The sequence below is a fragment of the Phalacrocorax aristotelis genome, chromosome 5, assembly GCF_949628215.1.
Source record: "Phalacrocorax aristotelis chromosome 5, bGulAri2.1, whole genome shotgun sequence".
NCBI lineage: Eukaryota > Metazoa > Chordata > Aves > Suliformes > Phalacrocoracidae > Phalacrocorax > Phalacrocorax aristotelis.
In genome coordinates, this window is record NC_134280.1 from 28247196 (window position 1) to 28265132 (window position 17937).

Sequence of the window (17937 nt, forward strand, 5' to 3'; positions counted from 1 at the left end):
AGGAGAATCTGATATAACTTTCTAGTCAAGTGATTTGGTTAGCTGGTTTTGCTACCTTTGACATGAAAAAGAGAAAAGAAAAAAAAAGAAAAAAGAAAAAAAAAGCTGGAATTCCCCTTAAAATGAAAAGCCAACACAGAAATCAACCCTGACACTGCGGCTACTGGAACTATCTAGAGTGTATAGCCCTCAGCTACAGCCCTCAGTGCACATCAGCTCTGACTCATAGATCTGTACATGTGATTAGGTACATCCAGAATCAACAGTAGTCACAGAGACATGTCTCATGGTGGTAACACAAACATGTGTGACACTTTCTTTCCTGTTTTTCTTTCTTTCTTATCTAAAGCAAAATATTCGGCATATTAATAAATCCTGATAATTTGCATTGATATATATTTCATGTTTCCAAAATATATTTTTCTCTTTTTTTTTTTTTGTCTTAACTGTTCCTTTTAAATACCTTTTTAATACTTTTGTCTTGCAAAGAAATAGCAAGGAGCCATCCACCCAAAAAACGCACACTTCCCAAAGCCCCATTAACATATGTTTATCTGAAATGTATTAGGTTTACTTACTAGATTTTACTGATTAATAAGTCCCTCAGCACCACCAGCCATTCATATTACTTCAGCCTCTTTCTCTGAGAGGTGAAGTGTTAAAAGAAACCCTCTTGCTTGCAAAACACAGTGACATGACCAAAACAGAATCAATTGAAACTAGAAACTAATCCTTTATTCTAGGTCAGGTACTAATTCACTCCCTTGCTCTCAGAACAACAGGCATTTTCTTAATAGTCCCAGATATGTTAAGGTTTTTGTGCTACTAGAGCTCGAAGAACTACTTGAAATGTTTGAGAAGTTGTTTGATTGCCATGTACATAGACAGTATAAGCAATACTATCATAATGAACTACAGCAGATGGGAAGCATGACATTAACAAGAATGTGGAACAATGGCCTAATTTATACCAAGTAACTGCAACTAAATGCAAGTTTAGGACTTCGCAACCTTAGCATTCTGTAATAAGTAGGACAAAGCTATTGATCAGTACTTTTAAGCGGAGAGCAATGTGAGCATCTTATTTGAGTATATTGTTTAGAAGCTGACTGATAAAAAATGACTAGCACCTTGGCAGAGGGGGCAAAAAGAAATGAAAAGCTAGCCGTTGGGCTTAGCTTGAGTGAGAAGTACTTTAAACATCAAGAGAAGTCTTGCCCATCACAATACTTCTTAATGCAAATGAATGAATGTTGAGAGACAATTTAATAAATTGTTTGGTCTGTTTTACTAGAACAAGCCCCTTTAGTAAGGAGTCAAGACAACTTGCAATCTTGTCAGGATTTCATGTTGTATGGAAGTGACTAAACACAGAAGGAATTTAGCATGCATCTTTCAGCAAAAGTGGACGGGAATGACAACGCACTCCATAAATATTACTGTCATCTACCTTTAAGACTATTTTTTCAAATATTAATAGGAAGATAATAAAATAACATATTTAGAAACAAAAACAAATGCATAACCTTGAAAGGAAGACAGTGATATTGTGAAAGGAAAAAAAATCCACTCTCTCCGTGCTGCTTTCTCTTTGTGAGTCATACTCTGGGAGTGCTACCAAAATGTCTTGTTGTCCTCTTTCTATGGAAAAAATCCTTGAGCAAGTTCATTCTTGATTAAGTTAGCATGGTGCCAAGCAAATGTAAACCACTGAATCTTTGATTCAGTGTTTTCTATTGTTCTGATTGCACTGGGGGAGGGATGGAGGCAATCTCATGGTTTTGTTAACAGTGCTTCAGCACTGGCATTGCTGTGAACGGCACTGGGGTAGCATTTCCTTGTGTTTGTCAGCTTTAGCGAAGGAAAATCTTTTCAATACAGTTTAGGAATTTTGTTTCTCAATACACCAGTTTCAGCAGTAAATTAGTACTTGCACCCCAGCTCTGACAGTTCATTCCCATGTCACATCCATTATCCCTTTAACTGTGCCAATAAATCAGATCCTTAAAATTATCTGGATTCCTACAAACAATCTGGATTAAAGGTAACTCTCCTTTCCAAAAAAGGGTGGGGAAGTAAGAGAGAAGAAACTAGCCTGACTACTGAAGTAAGCACGTGTCATTGTACCCAAAGCTGTGGATTGAAGCTGGACACACATAAGTGGGATAACTTCTGGTGTTAATAATTTTTCCCACAGTATAAATGTGACCTTTTTATGCTTACTAAACTTGTTAGTAAAGTTTTAATGTGAACAGGAAATAAGCTACCTTCCACTGAAGTGCAAATGCCTGAGTAGAAGTGTTATAATTGTATAACCACACCACTATAATTGGTAACATATTGCTGCTCAGACAATGCCTTCGTTCATTTTCACTTTCATAATGCATTTACACAGGTAAGGCAGTCTGGGTAGCTGCAACCACACATTGGTGCTTTGTGGATAATGAAATTAAAAATCAAAAATGGTAGCCTACATTTGCTCATTAGCAGTCTACTTTTGGTGCAGAGAGAGTTTACTCAGTAAAACATCTCTTTTACATGTGTAACTGCTGAGCTTAATTCTGTGCACACAAAAGAATGGAGGCTTCTAGACACACAATGTTAGGAATGGCTTTCAGTGCTAACTAGGAAGAGAAGCATAGGGAAACTGAAATATTTTTGATGGGAAGAGACATTTTGTAACAGGGTAATAATGCAAAAGAAGTTCTTTCAATGGGGAAGGCTGGATTTAATCATGAAGTGAAGCAACAAAGGCTTTTATGCTTCTGACACTTTCCTCTGGGGCAACTCAGCAGTGAAAAAAAAACTTCAAACTTTTATTTGTTATACTCTTTTAGCAGTGCTGAGTGTATAGTGAGAAGCCTTCAGCTACCTATAAAAATGTGAATACAACATTTAAGACTTCAGCACTTAATGTAGTATATACTCCTACTATTATACCAAATTCTGTTCAAGATTGGGTGGATCATGCTAGTTGCATGCTGTTCTAAGTGTGGGTGGCTTTAGATAAAAGTCTCCCTTTCCACCTATCTCTCCCTTCCTCCCTGTTTCCATTCCCCAAATTACTACAGAAGAACCGCTAAAACAAAATTTTAGATGATGTTGTGCAACCATTTTTTCTTTCAATGTCTAACTCCCCTCACCTGCACAGTGAAGGTTTCACGGTTGCGTTAAACATGGCAAGATCTATTAATGACGATCACAATACTAATTACAATCTGCTGATTTTATTGTTAAAAATAAATTCAGTGACAAACCAGGATACAATCAAGTGCATGTGAGCTGAGGAGCCAATCCTTAGTTTGTCTATCTGCAAAAACATAGCTCATTAGCAAGAGTGGCAAAAATCCAAAATCATAGCAATAAATAGCAAATTCGTTGCAATCTGTTTCTTTGTTACTACTATTGCTGTAGCCAAGTGATAGACAAAGGGAGGTAAACATGTTTCTTTCCTTTGGGAGAAGGGGAAAAAAACAGTAAAGGAAAAAACTGAGAAGCTTCAGGGAACCATTCTTGTCCTGTCAGGTGACTTGCTCCCTTTGCAATTAAGAAAAGAAGAATCTCATCCAGTAAAAACTAACTTTGAAAAATTACTACATATTTGACATAGTTTGTAAAAAGTGTTCGTAAAAAGGAGTAACCAATAAATCTTAGTCAAATTCCACTGCATCCATGAAATACTGTGCTCTTTTGTCACAATAAGGTAAATTTGTTTTGAGGTCTCATTTACTGTGCTGTAATTCAGTAGCCTCCAATTATATCAGTGTAAATGAGGCCAGAACCAGACTAGTTTTATTAAATTATGGACATGATGGAGAAATCACAGGCTGAAGTTCTATGGTCAATGTCTATGGGCATGACATCAACTATATTATGCTAATTATGACATACCTTTGGTGCTAATTATTACACACCATTTTTTCCTCATTCAAAAACCCCAAATCTCTTTCACATTGTCCATTTCAGAAAAATCTGTAGTCCAACACCACATTTCACCTGAAGGAATAAATTGACTATTGGATCTTGACATCTTCTTACGCCTCTGAACCGCAGTCTCACAAAGCTATAAGGTTTTCAGATCTTTCAGATTGAAGCACAAAGCCCCAGAACAGCCAGGAACTGGAGTGCCTTTATATATTATTAGATCCTAATGGACTGGATAAAAGCAGATGACTGAGCAAGTAGAACCCATAACTGGGCCATGAAGTACTTTTTTGCTGAGATACAGAATTGTATTATGCAGCAGCCCTCTTGCGAAAATCAACTAATTTTCAGAAGTGAAGCATGATATGGAAATTTTTGCACTCATGCCCATGTATAAAGCTGGAATTGGTTCCACGCATGTGGTAGCCTGCCAACTTCAGTAAGGCATGGGTGCCAGCTAAAGGCAGATTTAATATAGCTTGTACAACATAGAAAGTTCATTGCCAAGAGGATCATCATAAAGTTAATCATTGTCAAATGCTAAGAATGCATTTTAGTATGAGAAATCACATCTATTGTCACGTTACATTGTCGTTATAGAGCTTTACGCAGTATCTTTCTGAGTCTATTTGCATGCAGAATCACCGCATGTAAAGCTGCAATACTGTTTTTCATTAATGGGAATGAAAAGAATATAGTTAATCTCTAAAAATTCTCTGAATTCTACCTTTTCCTTGAGATCCTTGCCCTTGAAATCTTCATCTACTGAAACTGATGTTTTAAAGTATAAAGTTTCACTCTATTCCCTTGCTTATTCAAACTAAGGATGTATTTGAGATTACATTTAATATATAAAGGTTGAAAAGTATTTAAAAATTAAGCTCTATTAACAACCATGTTTCCCTAAACATTAACATGATTAAAGGACTCTGCAACTTCTGAGTTCTCTCCTCAAGCAAGAGACGATTTTAGCATTGAACGGATGATGAAAATGTTCTGAACTTTCAAATTAAAAGGTCTTCAGTAAAATTTGTAGGAAATTATATACTTCAATTAACTCATCCATTCTTTACGTTTTGCTTTCATCTTGTATTGAACATAACGATACTTTTAAACTACACACTTTCTGGATATAGCCCTTTGTCATAAAGAAGATCAGCACAGAGCCAGAGGGTAAACATGAGCTCATGCTAAAACATGCTAAGACAAGGTTGACTCTCTTGTGCATCCAGAACGAATCTGGTCAAAGCTGAGTGTAAGTCAAGGGTGAAGTAGGTGACAGAGATAGCTTGATATAGCTCATGCCCATCTGAGCCACCTGTTTTTCCAGAAAGTGATAAAAGCAATACATCATGGCACGTTTGTTAGTGTTGAATTTAATTAGACTGTAGCAGAGCTGGCATGTGATATGAAATAGATATGCAAGATTCTAATGAAAAAGCAGAAACACAATTAAGAGGACTAAATCAAAGCTAAGATTTTCTGAAATTATTCTAATACCGTGTTTATTTCAAACATCAGGACATGCATTGTTATATTAAATCTATCACAGTTTAGTCTTCTATAAGGCTCTAAGTGTTTGAACACAAACTTCGGGTTAGTCTGTAACAGTGATAGAAACAACTCAGAAAGTTTGGATTGAGCTATGAACTATCATAACCTTCTGGGATGCTCGCATCCTGTGTTTACCTCATATCCATCTCTAAAACAGACTTGCAGCTGTTGTACATTCACTTTGAAACCTTTTGGTCCCTATCTGCTATGTAGGCAAACCATCTTTCTCTTAGCTGATGTTCAGTTTCACACAGCATAGGAACCACATTCAATCTACAACAGGGGTGTATGTGCGCATTTTTGCAGTACTGAAGAATAAAAGGGGAGGGTTTTGATGTATTAAACCAGAATTAGGAATCATAAGGCCTAGGCCATAAGTGTTTGTGACCTGTCTGTTTGGCATTCTTGGAAAATCAAATTCTGTTTCACAGGACAGAAATATATTATTAATCTTTCATTTCTTACCGAAAAGGTCATCTGACATAACCCACTTAACAGCAGAAAGCTACTAAGTATGCATCATACTTTTTTTAATTACAAAGCCAGGAAACCTATTAGTTATATAGGTTCAGAAGTGTGTTGACCCAAAATGTTTTAACAATTTCATGCCTAGGTACTTTGACACGTTATATATTAAACATTTCTGGAACAGTAGGGATGTGCTAGTAATCAAGCAGCGAGGGAATCCCTTTTTGATGCGTAGCTCACACAAGGCAGACAATAGCTAACCAAACTACTCAAGAGAACAACCAAAAATAGAATTAAATATTCCCCTCTTGGAGACAAATCTTCCTCACAGTTATCACTAAACTATTTACATGTATATGTTATTAACATTCTTCATTTTGACATGTCTTTGACAAATATTTTTTAATATTTCTAGAGAATCAGCAATATTAAATCAATCTGTTTAGAAAAGAACTTCAAAGTCAAAAGGCCCAAATAAGGCAAAGTTTTTATCTACAGCATTTTAAGTGATGAACATAATACTTCTGACAAAATCTACATAAACCAGAAAGTATCTAGTAGCGATAAACTTATTTTGAAGAGTATAAATTTTTTTCACTCTTTCTACCTATAGTCTCACCTCTCTACATAATACTTCCTATCATCTAATGATTACAGTTTTCCTTCCAGAGGTAAGTGTAATGTTTCACTCAACAAAAAAAAACAGTTACACAGTTTTGAGAAGTCTTCATGGTGGGAATAGGAAGGAAGGGCTCAACACTTTCCAGCACAATATCATAACACGCCACTGTTAAAAGCATCACATACATGCCCTACATGGAGAGACTGAGATAGAAATTTCATGTCATTATTAACTTGAGCTTGTAACCAAGCTTGTAACCAAGAAGAAAAGAAAGAAGAGAAACACTATGTATTTTTCTGTAAAGCACATTTAAAGAACTGTAAGTACACGCATACACGCAAAATAGTCACAGGTAAATTAATTTGAAGTCTCATTTTTGTTCCAATTATTTAGAATTAAGACCAATAATGTCTGTTCAAGAGAGGTATAACACTAAAATAGGGTTTCCTTGTCACAGCAGTATATGGCAGGGAAAAGACTATTATATCTCCATCTTGCTGCCATTGACTGTTATAGGATTATCCTAAAAACCTGGTTTGTAAACTTTAACTGACACTACGGCTGGGAAGGTGTCTTAGTAGCCACTGAAACATAAATTCCAAACTACCAGAGAAAAAATACAAGATGAGAGAAAACCTGTGATACTTCAACAGTTTTCTGTGAAAGAGAAACATCTCAATTACCCATAAAACCTAAAGTATTTCTAGTGAAGTTGAAAAGAATTAAATAAAAGTTGGTCAGTAATTTTCTAAACTGAACTTTTTCCCAGACGGAAAATCTCAGATTTTGTGCACAGCTTACTTTGCTATAAAATTATATCTATCTCAGAGATTTCCTGACTATAGGTAATTTTTCCCCTGGGTTGCTCAGACCTGTGCTCCTGAGTCATTTTTGTCAGCACAGGCACTAGAACCACTGGTCTTCAAATAACTGGCTTACTGCCACCTCAGTTTATGGTCTTGGAAGGAGAAAAAGTCAGAAAGGGAAGTTGATTCAAATTTTTTAAGACATTTCACAATATTTATACTTCTGAGGATTTAGTTTTCGAGGCCTTTTTCAAGTTTGTTTGGGTTTTTTTTATGTATTTAATATTGCTCAGAGCAGGAATTCTGCATTCCAGCCCACCCTAATGGAAATCAATGCCAACAATGTAATGCTTTTTGCAGTGCACTTGTCTGTGCATCAGAAAATAACACACTGATGATAAAAAGGGACTGTCAAAAGGGATAACCATTCACAATCCAGCTAAGGCTGGCATGTTTGGCATCTCCACCAAACAGGTGTCTCAGTTATTTAGGTACCCTCAGTATTTGGGGTTAGGAAATACAGTGACATTAAGAAAAGTCTTCAGTTTAGAGGAAAAAATTTCAAACCTTCATCAAGCCTTTAATAAAAAGGGAAAAGAAAGACACTGAATATGACTAAGTGGTGTCAGTGGTATTAAAAATAAAGAAACTATTCAAAACAAACAGTAAATAAAAATATAAAACATATAACTGCAGGTAAGCATGATGTTAGATGTTAATTCTTCAATAAATTCTGCAGACAATACAGTAGAAAAATGCCAACAATACTATTTCGTTTCAAATTTCCCTGGCAGAAAAACAGTTCTGTATTGTAGATGAACAAAAGAAAGAAGTAAATACTACCCAGTAGTCTGTTCCTTAGTGTCTTTCTGGCATAAATTACACTAACAGTGAACCATTCAGATTTAACTGCCTCCAAACACTATTTGTCAGAGAAATTCACAACAATTAAATGTCTGCATAATATTTATGGAGGCTACTTGTTTTCCTGGGGGCGCCAAAAGTCTGGAGAAGGGTTGGGTCAAACAAACTGCAGCCAATGTCAAACAATAGATAATGGACGTAAGCGCTTGCGTAGACAAACATCTTCCTTTAGATCTCTCCCTGTTAAATAACACTGCATCGAATAATATCTGCATTATGCTTGGAAGGTTGCACTGCTGTAATTCAGCAGACTCTAAAGCTGAAAAATCCATTAAATAAATAGCAACAAAACCAGGCAAACATGCTGAATGACTAGTATTACAAACATTTAGTTATGCCATCATGCAGCAGCCATGAGATCACTGAGGAAGACTTGAGATACTTTTTTTTTCTAAAACTTCGGAGGCATATTTGTAGAACTACTAGCTCTGGAAAAAGTAAAGCTTTAATGTATGTCTCACATTTTTCTGTTCTCCAGCAGATGATACCTCAAGGAATACTGGCTTCTCTGGAAGGTCTAAAATCAGATGTATCTGCCTGAATTGCCAAACAGGGAAGCAGTTTAGGAATACTTTTTTTTTTGTCATTTTATGACACTGACTCAGATGAGCATCGTTTCTCTTACTCATTCTAAGGAACCCATATTAAACCTCATGACTGTCCAGCTTCATCATACAGAGCATAAACAGCACCATGGCAGCTAATGAGTACTCATTCTCAGGGCATTCAGATCAAGAAGAATCAAAATTTTAATATAGCAGTTTTCACCTTTTTTGATTTGCGGACACACGAAATATTGCCAGTGGTGGCAAAGAGCTTTATACAGCAGAGGCAAACAATAGGCTTAGGGGATTTTAGATTACAGTTCTGTAACTGCTAGTTACAGATTACCTAGCAGTACTTAACTGATTTAGTTGAGGTGCAAATATGTGATTACAATTGCTTTGAATTAGCCAAAGTACACAACACAGATGTTTATACTGGCTTTCTTTCAGGCCAGCTTTCTGTTGACTACAGGAGCACAGATGTTATCTGATGCATCATAAAGCTGGAGTGACGTGGGCAGTACTTGATCTTTATAAAATCTGCAAGCTCAAAGTTAACCTTTCAAAATACTGGAACTGAATTGAACCCTCAGGACAAGTTCATATTGAACCAACACTTTCTGTCATGTTTTGATCCAATACTAGGTACCCTAGAATAGAATTTACAGTATCACAGGATCAAGGACTTAAAGCAGGAGTATTTTAAGACTATGATTGTTTTGTTGGAGAGCTGCTCAAGCAGGACCATTCTCTTTCACTTTATCTTCAGATATTCCCAACCTCAGGCAACCTCCTCCATTGTAAGGATGCAGCCAGGTACGGAAACGCAAAAGGAATCCAACCTAGGAACTCATTCAAGTTTGAATTCATAGTAGGGGTAAAAAAAAAAAAAAAAAGGTTATTACAGGCTATTTTCAACACAGAATTCCCCACATGGCATCCAAACCAGTCATACTAGAACAGCTAAGAAAGATAGCATGGAGGCAGCAATGAGAGTTAGGAGACAAGAATGAGTCATGGGGGATAACTTAATCCATGACGGCTGCTGAAAAAAGTCATCTTGTAGGGACCACGTTGCTGATAAATTCCCTCAGCTCACAGAGACACCAGTTTGGAAATCACTTGTCTAGCAGAATCCACAAGGAATAAATGCAACAGGTCATGCTAACAGTATTTGAATTACACTCATGAAATTACATATGCTGGTAAATAGTCAGAATCACCCAAACTTTCAGGAGTAAGTCGATTACTCCTTTAAGACCATTATTCCTTGCATATATGTATTCAGAGACTGTGTGTCTATGGTCTGAGCCACAGACTACTCTGCAGCCAGCTGAAGCCTTTAAAAGATATTGAATGCCTCTAGTAGTTATTTACAAGTAAGTCTAAGCAGTTTTCTAAAAGAAAAGAGAGGTTCAGGAGAAGGCTGGCTTGTTTAGTCTGCAACACTGCCTGACTAACTGTAAAGCTTTATGGACCGTGAAAACTGAGTCACTTCATTGTCAGCTGTAACTTCGTAACTGATGTACTCAATTTCTGTTCAGCTTCCCTTAAACACAGCAGAGTGCAATTTTCTCTTATTTTAGTCACAAGTGCTCCCTTTTCCCTATCTCCTTAGTAAAATTAAAGGATTGACTTCACATTGAGTTTTGACTGCCACTATAGCTCCTCTCTACAAGGCCTTATTTTAAAAGTTCCAGAAATTGCATTGGTGACCTCAAGTACTTAATGAAATTGTACGGGAAGGCACTAAAGGGAAAAAAGAAAACTTCCCAAACACCTGCTGTCTCCAGAGGAGGTGTAAAATACATCATCACTCTGCAGCTTGTGGGTCAAGTTTAGCCCATTCCGTCCTTGGTTGCTTGGTTGATTTTGCTTCCTTCTGGGGCACTTTGGATGTTTTCTTTGTTTGACAAAAAGAAAACCCGCCTGTTAGATACAGTAGCACAGGAGGACCTGCTACCATACAGTAAATCTTAAACCTTTTTCTGCAGTCTTAATTTTCTAAAGACTCCAGTAAATGGCAGCAGAAATAATGGCAACTATTTTGCTCTAGCCCTGCTCCAGAGAGGATATCGTGAGTAAACCAGATCAGATAGCAAACGCAAACAAAATGGAACAGTGCTAAATGCTTAGTTCACTCCTAAGGGATTATTTTGACATTTTACAGGAAAACTTCTGTCAGACACAATTTTGATAAACCTGGGGTTATGTTTCTCTTTCAGATGTATGAAGTCAATGCCTATTTTTATTATAACTTCCACTCGTAGCTATGTAATTTCAGTATTCAGGTATTTGCTTTTTTCCAACTCCATATAATTAGCAAGACAAAAGGCACTTTTTTGCCTATCCAGATATTTTGACTTCATTCTATTGTGGAGGTGGAGCAGAAACTGGGAGTTACATGTGGGAGGGAAGTATGAACTCAGGGTTTTTGACCAATAGCTCTCAGAAACTGCTAACCATTTTGTGGCAGGCTTCAATGTGTACCAGCTAATTGGAGGACGAGGTTTTTGAAAGAAATGTTTATAGTAATTGTTCGGTCTGCAGGGCAAACAAGGGCCCCTACACAAGTAGCTGGCGCGAGTTCAAAATAGGAGGAAAGTAATTATTTGTGTAGTGGGTTATGTGCAATCTCTCTCTAGGCGGAGATCTGAATTGAACATTTGTAAGTTAAATAGTCACAGAAAGCATATTTTAGGAAATCTTAGAAATGTTTGATGTAGCATAAGTAGAGTCAGAAGTCTAAGCTACACAAAAATACAGAGTATAGAAATTTGAGACTACATTTCATTGCATTTTTGCAGTCAGCTTCATGAAATGTTATCTTTAATTTCCTTTGCAGTGTCCTTAGATAAAATACTTCATTTTAATTGGAAGCATATGTGAAGAGAGCATGTACACGTACATTTAAAGGTCTAGAAATGGGGGACTTAGAATTATATTATATTATATTATATTATATTATATTATATTATATTATATTATATTATATTATATTATATTATATTATATTATATTATATTATATTATATTATATTATATTATATTATATTATATTATATTATATTATATTATGACTGTGAGGCCTGTAAAGACACACTGCTGCTGTTCTTAGTGATATCATAGGCAAATTATGGCTTGTACACCACTCTTTCAATTTGCAATCATTTCTAGTAGAGCTTTCTATAAGCACAGCAATTCACCTACGCACAGTAAATTGGAGGATTAGTATTTACTGTAATCCATCAAAAGCACTATATGTGCCAGAAATTTCAGCAAAAAAATTAGTATGAGACAAAAAATTAATTCTGTGTCTCCTGTACATGATAATAATGGAGATACCTTTCTAAAGGCAAAATAAGATCACTGTTCTAATATGACTGGATAAAAGTGTTCTCTAAATTGCTACTGCTAAGTAGCTGAGTATGGCTAAAATATCTATAGTTATTGAAAATTCTAACATTTATCATATTATAAATTTAATTAGATACATATTTTTAAGTTACCAAGTTATCATTATAAATCGTTTACCTTGACTACTCAGAAGCCATTCATGATTTATGATGGAACAATTCTTACTGTAATTATAGCACTAATAGGATACATATCAATCAACAGGTAAATCATTATATAATGTCTTCAATTTTCTGTTCAGAGCATTTCTCAAAACATATTTGACAAATAACAACTTTAATTTTACTTAGATTCCCTATAGAAATAGCTGTCATTTGAATTTTTTTAAGAGCTTAAGATTTTCCTTTAAATTTTTCACATTAGGAAAAAGTAAAAATAGGCAACCTTACAAGTAAAAAACTACTTGAACTGTATATCCATTTGTTCCCAATGTAGTTAGCAGTAAATGACAATTTCTGTCTTGCCAATTTTTATCATAGTTATCCACCTGTAACTCTACCTCTTCTCCTCTCTTTGATTGTTCAGTACTCCCAAATTTATAAACCTTTGTATCACAAAATGTTAAGTTTTGATAATGATAATCTCTTCAACTAACCTTTACTGAACTTTCATTGTTTAGGCAAATTGATCACACAAAAAAGGACAATAAGCAAACACAAACACCAAATACACTCTAAAATATAATGTTAACATGGAACTTAGAAAAACAAAGGTAGGACCTCTTTGTTGTATTCAGTTCTGGCAACTGTTCTATAGCTTTTCTGCCAGTATTCACAGATCTGGTGAAGGAATGACCAGGTGAGGTTCCCTAACTAGTTACCCATTCTGGTCCCTTTCAGACCTAACAGGCTGCTAATCTGGAATCTGTTTGATGCCTTTTAAGGCATTCTCTCTGCTTTTTTTATTTCAGCAGGTGTGGAGGAAGCCATTTCTCTACTTGCCTCGACATCAAGTCAAGTTTCTTCAAATCAGTGACGAGGGCCCCTTTTTGTCTCTACAAAATGTGTACACATACAATGACAGGCATTTGTCACTGCAGCATTGCAGGATCAACAAACTGGGTCTATGAATCAGTCTCTTTTAGTGTCTAAAACAGGCTGTCCTTTCTGCCGAAATGGTGCAGAAATTGGGGTTTATTATAGAGGAAAAGGAAGAAGGTAAGGAAAGAAGCTTATGCTTTTTCTCAAATCCCTTTTGCCACCCAAGTTAGCACAAGTTAGTTTTAGCACAGTGATAGCAATAACACATATTCTCTTTTTAAATCAGTAACAATTCCATAAAGTCGCCTATTCTAACCACATGTGAACTCCAATCCCCCAAACTCTCGGGACCTTGGATTTGAACTTTTTCCATTCAGAGATTTTCCGGCCTCCTAGAGACAATTCTAGCAAATATGTATATCTATGAAAAGCAAGTTATTTTCTCACTAATTAGTTCAAAGCTCAGAAATGGAACTCACTGCTGATACTAGGTTCATCAGTGGTGGGGATACAAGAAGCTACTTGCAAAGAAGACGCTTGCAGGATATGATAAGGTGAGGGGGACTGGCCATTCCGTGGGTGACAGAGTGAAGTGGGAGACAGGCAACGTATACTGTAAACAGACTGCACACCATTTCACAGAATAATGTAAAACACAAAGTCAATTCTATCTGCAAATTAAGAAGAATATCAAACACTGTACAGCCAGTAAGCATACAGAGCTCTGCTTTAAATCTGGTTATCTGGGTTCTGAATCAAACGCTTTAAGGAAGCTGCTTCTTTTTCAGACCTCACTGTCATGCTCTATCAGCATCTGAAGAGAAACTCCTAGGTAGCAAATCTTCTAGTCCTATTGACACCAAAATACATTTAAGCTGGAGACTTAGTTACTGTCTGAAGTAAGATTCCATCTGATAGAGAATGAAAGGCTAAGGGAGAAAAAGTATAAATCATTGGTACTGAACAGTCTGAGAAGAAAACCCCTGGCCAGGCAGTGATGACATGCCTTCTGAAGTAGGAAGGTGTACAACACTCCTCTTCAGTCATGCAGCTGGAATTCCGGAGTGGCTTGAATGGCTTTTGCTTTTACTCTTCCGCATAACAAAGAATTATAAAAGCCCCTCTATTATACAAGTTATTTAGTTGTCACTTGTTTTTTATTTCCTCCTGAAGTACAAAATGTTAGAAGCTCACAATCTGCATACTGAAAATGTCTTAATTCAAAGATCAGAAGCTCAAGTCAAGACAGAAACATACATGACTCATTTTCACAAGTAAGTCCTGTTTCAGTGAGCTTGTTTTATACACTCAGATATCAATAAACTCAGCATCAATGCTGATGAAGTTATTAATCTCAACCTCTTTTATGCCAGACAATTGCAGCATTGCTGCAATTGCAATGTAAAGAAAATAGAATTGGATTTTGACTTGCCATGCAGAAGGCAGAGCTTGGCTGTAGGGCCACATGGACCTGGTGAAAGTTAGGCATGGTTTTAGTTTTGTTCAAAACATCCAAGCTTTTATTGTAGCACTTAACAAGAGCATTAGGTTAGGAAGGTCTATGCAAGCCTATAGAGTAGAAAACCCATAGAAATGCCTTTTCATTCAAGCTTTCACAATACCCAGCTTTTCTCTTTGGGCACTCAAATAAGGACTTTATTTTATCCTTAAGTGTATTCAGCTCAACTGTCTTATAGAACAGCCTCCATTTACAGAAACAAAAAAAACAAACCAACAACAAAAACACCCCATGACATATGAGGTTAAATGTACATGGAATTCTGCAGCCAAATCCATAATTAAATGCCTATTATATGAAAAGCTGAAATAATGACCTGCTTGCAAGAAGATAATAATTGCACTTTTGACTGGCAAAATATGGTAAAACTGTCAAAATCACACGTATACATTGGTAAAAGTTCTGTAGACCTGTGGATTCTATGAGCAAGAATAGGTTCAGCTTCATAACTCATACCACATCTTGACTTTGATGTCGATATACTAGCGTACACTCCTTTAAAAACTCAATAATTTGCTTCACACATACTATTTTCATTAACAGTTCCCCTCTTTAAGATGAAACAATTCTCCTGACTGACAATTTATAACAGAATTCTTCCCAAGTCAGATTATCTGCGGCAGTCCCACTTACGAGTCCCTCTCCCCTACCACATACAAACATACTTCTACTTCGATGTCTGTACATCAGCAAAATGAGTCCTTTTCCTTAAAGACTGATGCTTACACTACAGAACACAGAGAGCTGCTCTGAAAAATTGAACTCTCTGAAATTTCCCCACATAATATTCACAATATTGACTAGTCAGTTATTTCCACTTGACTAGCAAGTAATTAAAATTTAATCATTGGGATGTCTGAAAAATAGTCAGCTAAGCACATATCTAATAATTTAACCTGTTGGTTTTAGTTACGAGTATTTTAGCACTACCTTGTCCTGCAGTCACAACAGTCATGAGGTTGGCATCAACCTGCAAAAAGTGCACGGTTTTCAAACACTTAAGCTCCATTTGATTTTGATAAACCACAAACTCCAACTCTTGTTTTAACTACTCCTAAAGAAGCATGAACGTTATTTCCTGGAGCTGTTGTACTGAGTGTCACTAATATTTAGTTATTTACATTAGTTTGTTTAATGGAACCATTCCAGAGGCAGCTGAAAGGAAATGTTGCAACCCAAGAACCTAGTGGTAACAGAGAACTTACCCAACGAATAAAAGCAGCCGCATAGACCCTACACAAATAGAAATCTGCACAAACTGATGGAGGTCTGTAGTAGCAGAAACTCAGAAGTAAGATGTGTGGCATCAGGAAATGATCAAAATATTTGCTTTGGGGTTTCTAGGCGCAAAATGATTCCCAAAGTGCATAATCTTAAACAGAATGATGATAGGATTCAGAGCACATATTCAAAAATATATCATAGAGAAGTTCTGATAAAACCCTGGCCGCAACTGAAAAGTGACTTCCCAGCAAAGCAAACCAACTTTCTTTTGAAAGAAAGCAGATGGTGGAAACTCCCTTTCCCACAGCCAGCTTGAACCCAATGCTTAGGGGAAACAGGCAGTGCCATAGCCAGCGTATCTAATCCTCTTAGCCCTATAAGTAACCTGTTTTCCTTCAACAGCGGAGGCACTATATAGCATCTGTGGAATACCTTTAGAAACCCAGTATTTCAAAACTTCCCAGCAAAAACAACAGTGTCATTTCCTTGCAACAAAATGTAACATGTATTTATTTGTAACATCCTGACATCAGCTTTCACAGCAAAACCCAGACAAATACTTAAAAAGAGGAGCTGATGTTTAAGGGGTTTAGAACATGCTAGTTTGATGGAGTTTCTCTCTGACAGGTTGCAGATGTTTATTTACTGATCATTTGCACCAAAAGTCTACACTGAAAATTGCATTTGAAAGGAGTGAATTAGATACAGCAGGTGCACTGTGGCCCCTTCAAATAGTCCTTCAATCAGCTTTTAGCATCATTAAGCACCAAAATAATTGACAAAACCCCAGAGACTTAGCATCCTCCTAATAGCTAAACACCTTTTAACATAGATTTCTTTATCTGAACTCTCAGAAGGCAAAGTATTGATATGCCTTTGGAACTGCAATATACTCACCTATATGTACTTACTCATATATACTGACAGGAATGATGAAACACCTCCAGCAATGCTGATTTTGAAGAAAACATTTACAAAATCATAGCAGAGCTACAGAAGTGTTAACCTGAAAGGACTTACCTGCATTTCAATTTGGATAATAACTCTCACTAGTTATATATCTTTTAAATGAGGTGATTGAACCTTATACAGAGTCTGACATCAATCTAAGTACCATCATATATGAGAGTGATGTACTGTATTATGAGAGCAAATACTATTCACAGCTTAGAGATAACTCTCTCATTTGCTAATTAGTCATTTTAAGAAACAGATGAAAATGATCTTTCCCAGGGAACAGAACAAAAGCCAAGGAGAGAAGCTACTCACATTCCTTTGAGCCGTTGCCACATTTTCTCTGCGTGTCCTCCTATTTGATACTTTATAGAGGTGCTTTCCAGTTCCCGAGTTGTTTCCGTCGCTCGAGCCCCCATCGTTATTGTCCTACAGGGATACAGTTACAGTCAGGCTCAGCAGCAAGTAAAAGCATTCTTTAGTCCACTACAAATGGCAGAATATCCACGCATGTTAGACGGTAGCTTCTGTCATATCAAAACACATCAGAATTACAATAGCTGAGGGATGATCCTGCCTGAATCACTATTCATTTTGATAGACAAATCCAGTCTTCCCCCCTGCCCCTCCCCAAGCACAGAGCAAGTACACACAGCTCCTCTGACCTCACGAGTCTAATCCATACGTGTGTGCCAGCTACTATACTACCGACTGCTCAAGCTCCTTTCCCATGCACTTTTTCTGCTGTAGGAATACGCACAGAAGCACAAAAGATTCCTTAAGATGGACTATAATTCATTGCCATGCAGGATAAATGTGAATGGTTTTAACAATCCAGAAGGAAAGAAAGGCTGGTTTCTGCTCTGCAGGTTGGAGAAACAGGCTGCAATAGGAAAGCAGATGGTAGAAGCCAGTATCAGCCACATCACCCTACAAAAAGAGTGCATGTTCAAATGCCAGAGCTTTCCTCTCTTTAGTTGATCCTGAGTTGATTCTTAAT

At 36.7% G+C, this 17937-nt stretch overlaps 1 protein-coding gene across 3 annotated transcripts in view; it reads right to left on the minus strand.

Moving 5' to 3' along the window:
- Positions 1 to 17633, minus strand: part of PDE1A (phosphodiesterase 1A) — a 165335-nt gene extending 147702 nt beyond the window's left edge. For 2 of the 3 annotated variants that reach the window (XM_075093670.1, XM_075093666.1), the window contains exon 1: positions 17253 to 17403. In XM_075093670.1, coding sequence (XP_074949771.1) covers positions 17253 to 17356 — 104 coding nt within the window. In that variant the 5' untranslated portion in view covers positions 17357 to 17403. Of the gene's footprint in view, positions 1 to 17252; positions 17404 to 17602 lie in introns of those variants that run through there. The other variant, XM_075093667.1, reaches the window with a different exon arrangement.
- Between the last annotated feature and the right edge of the window lie 304 nt (positions 17634 to 17937).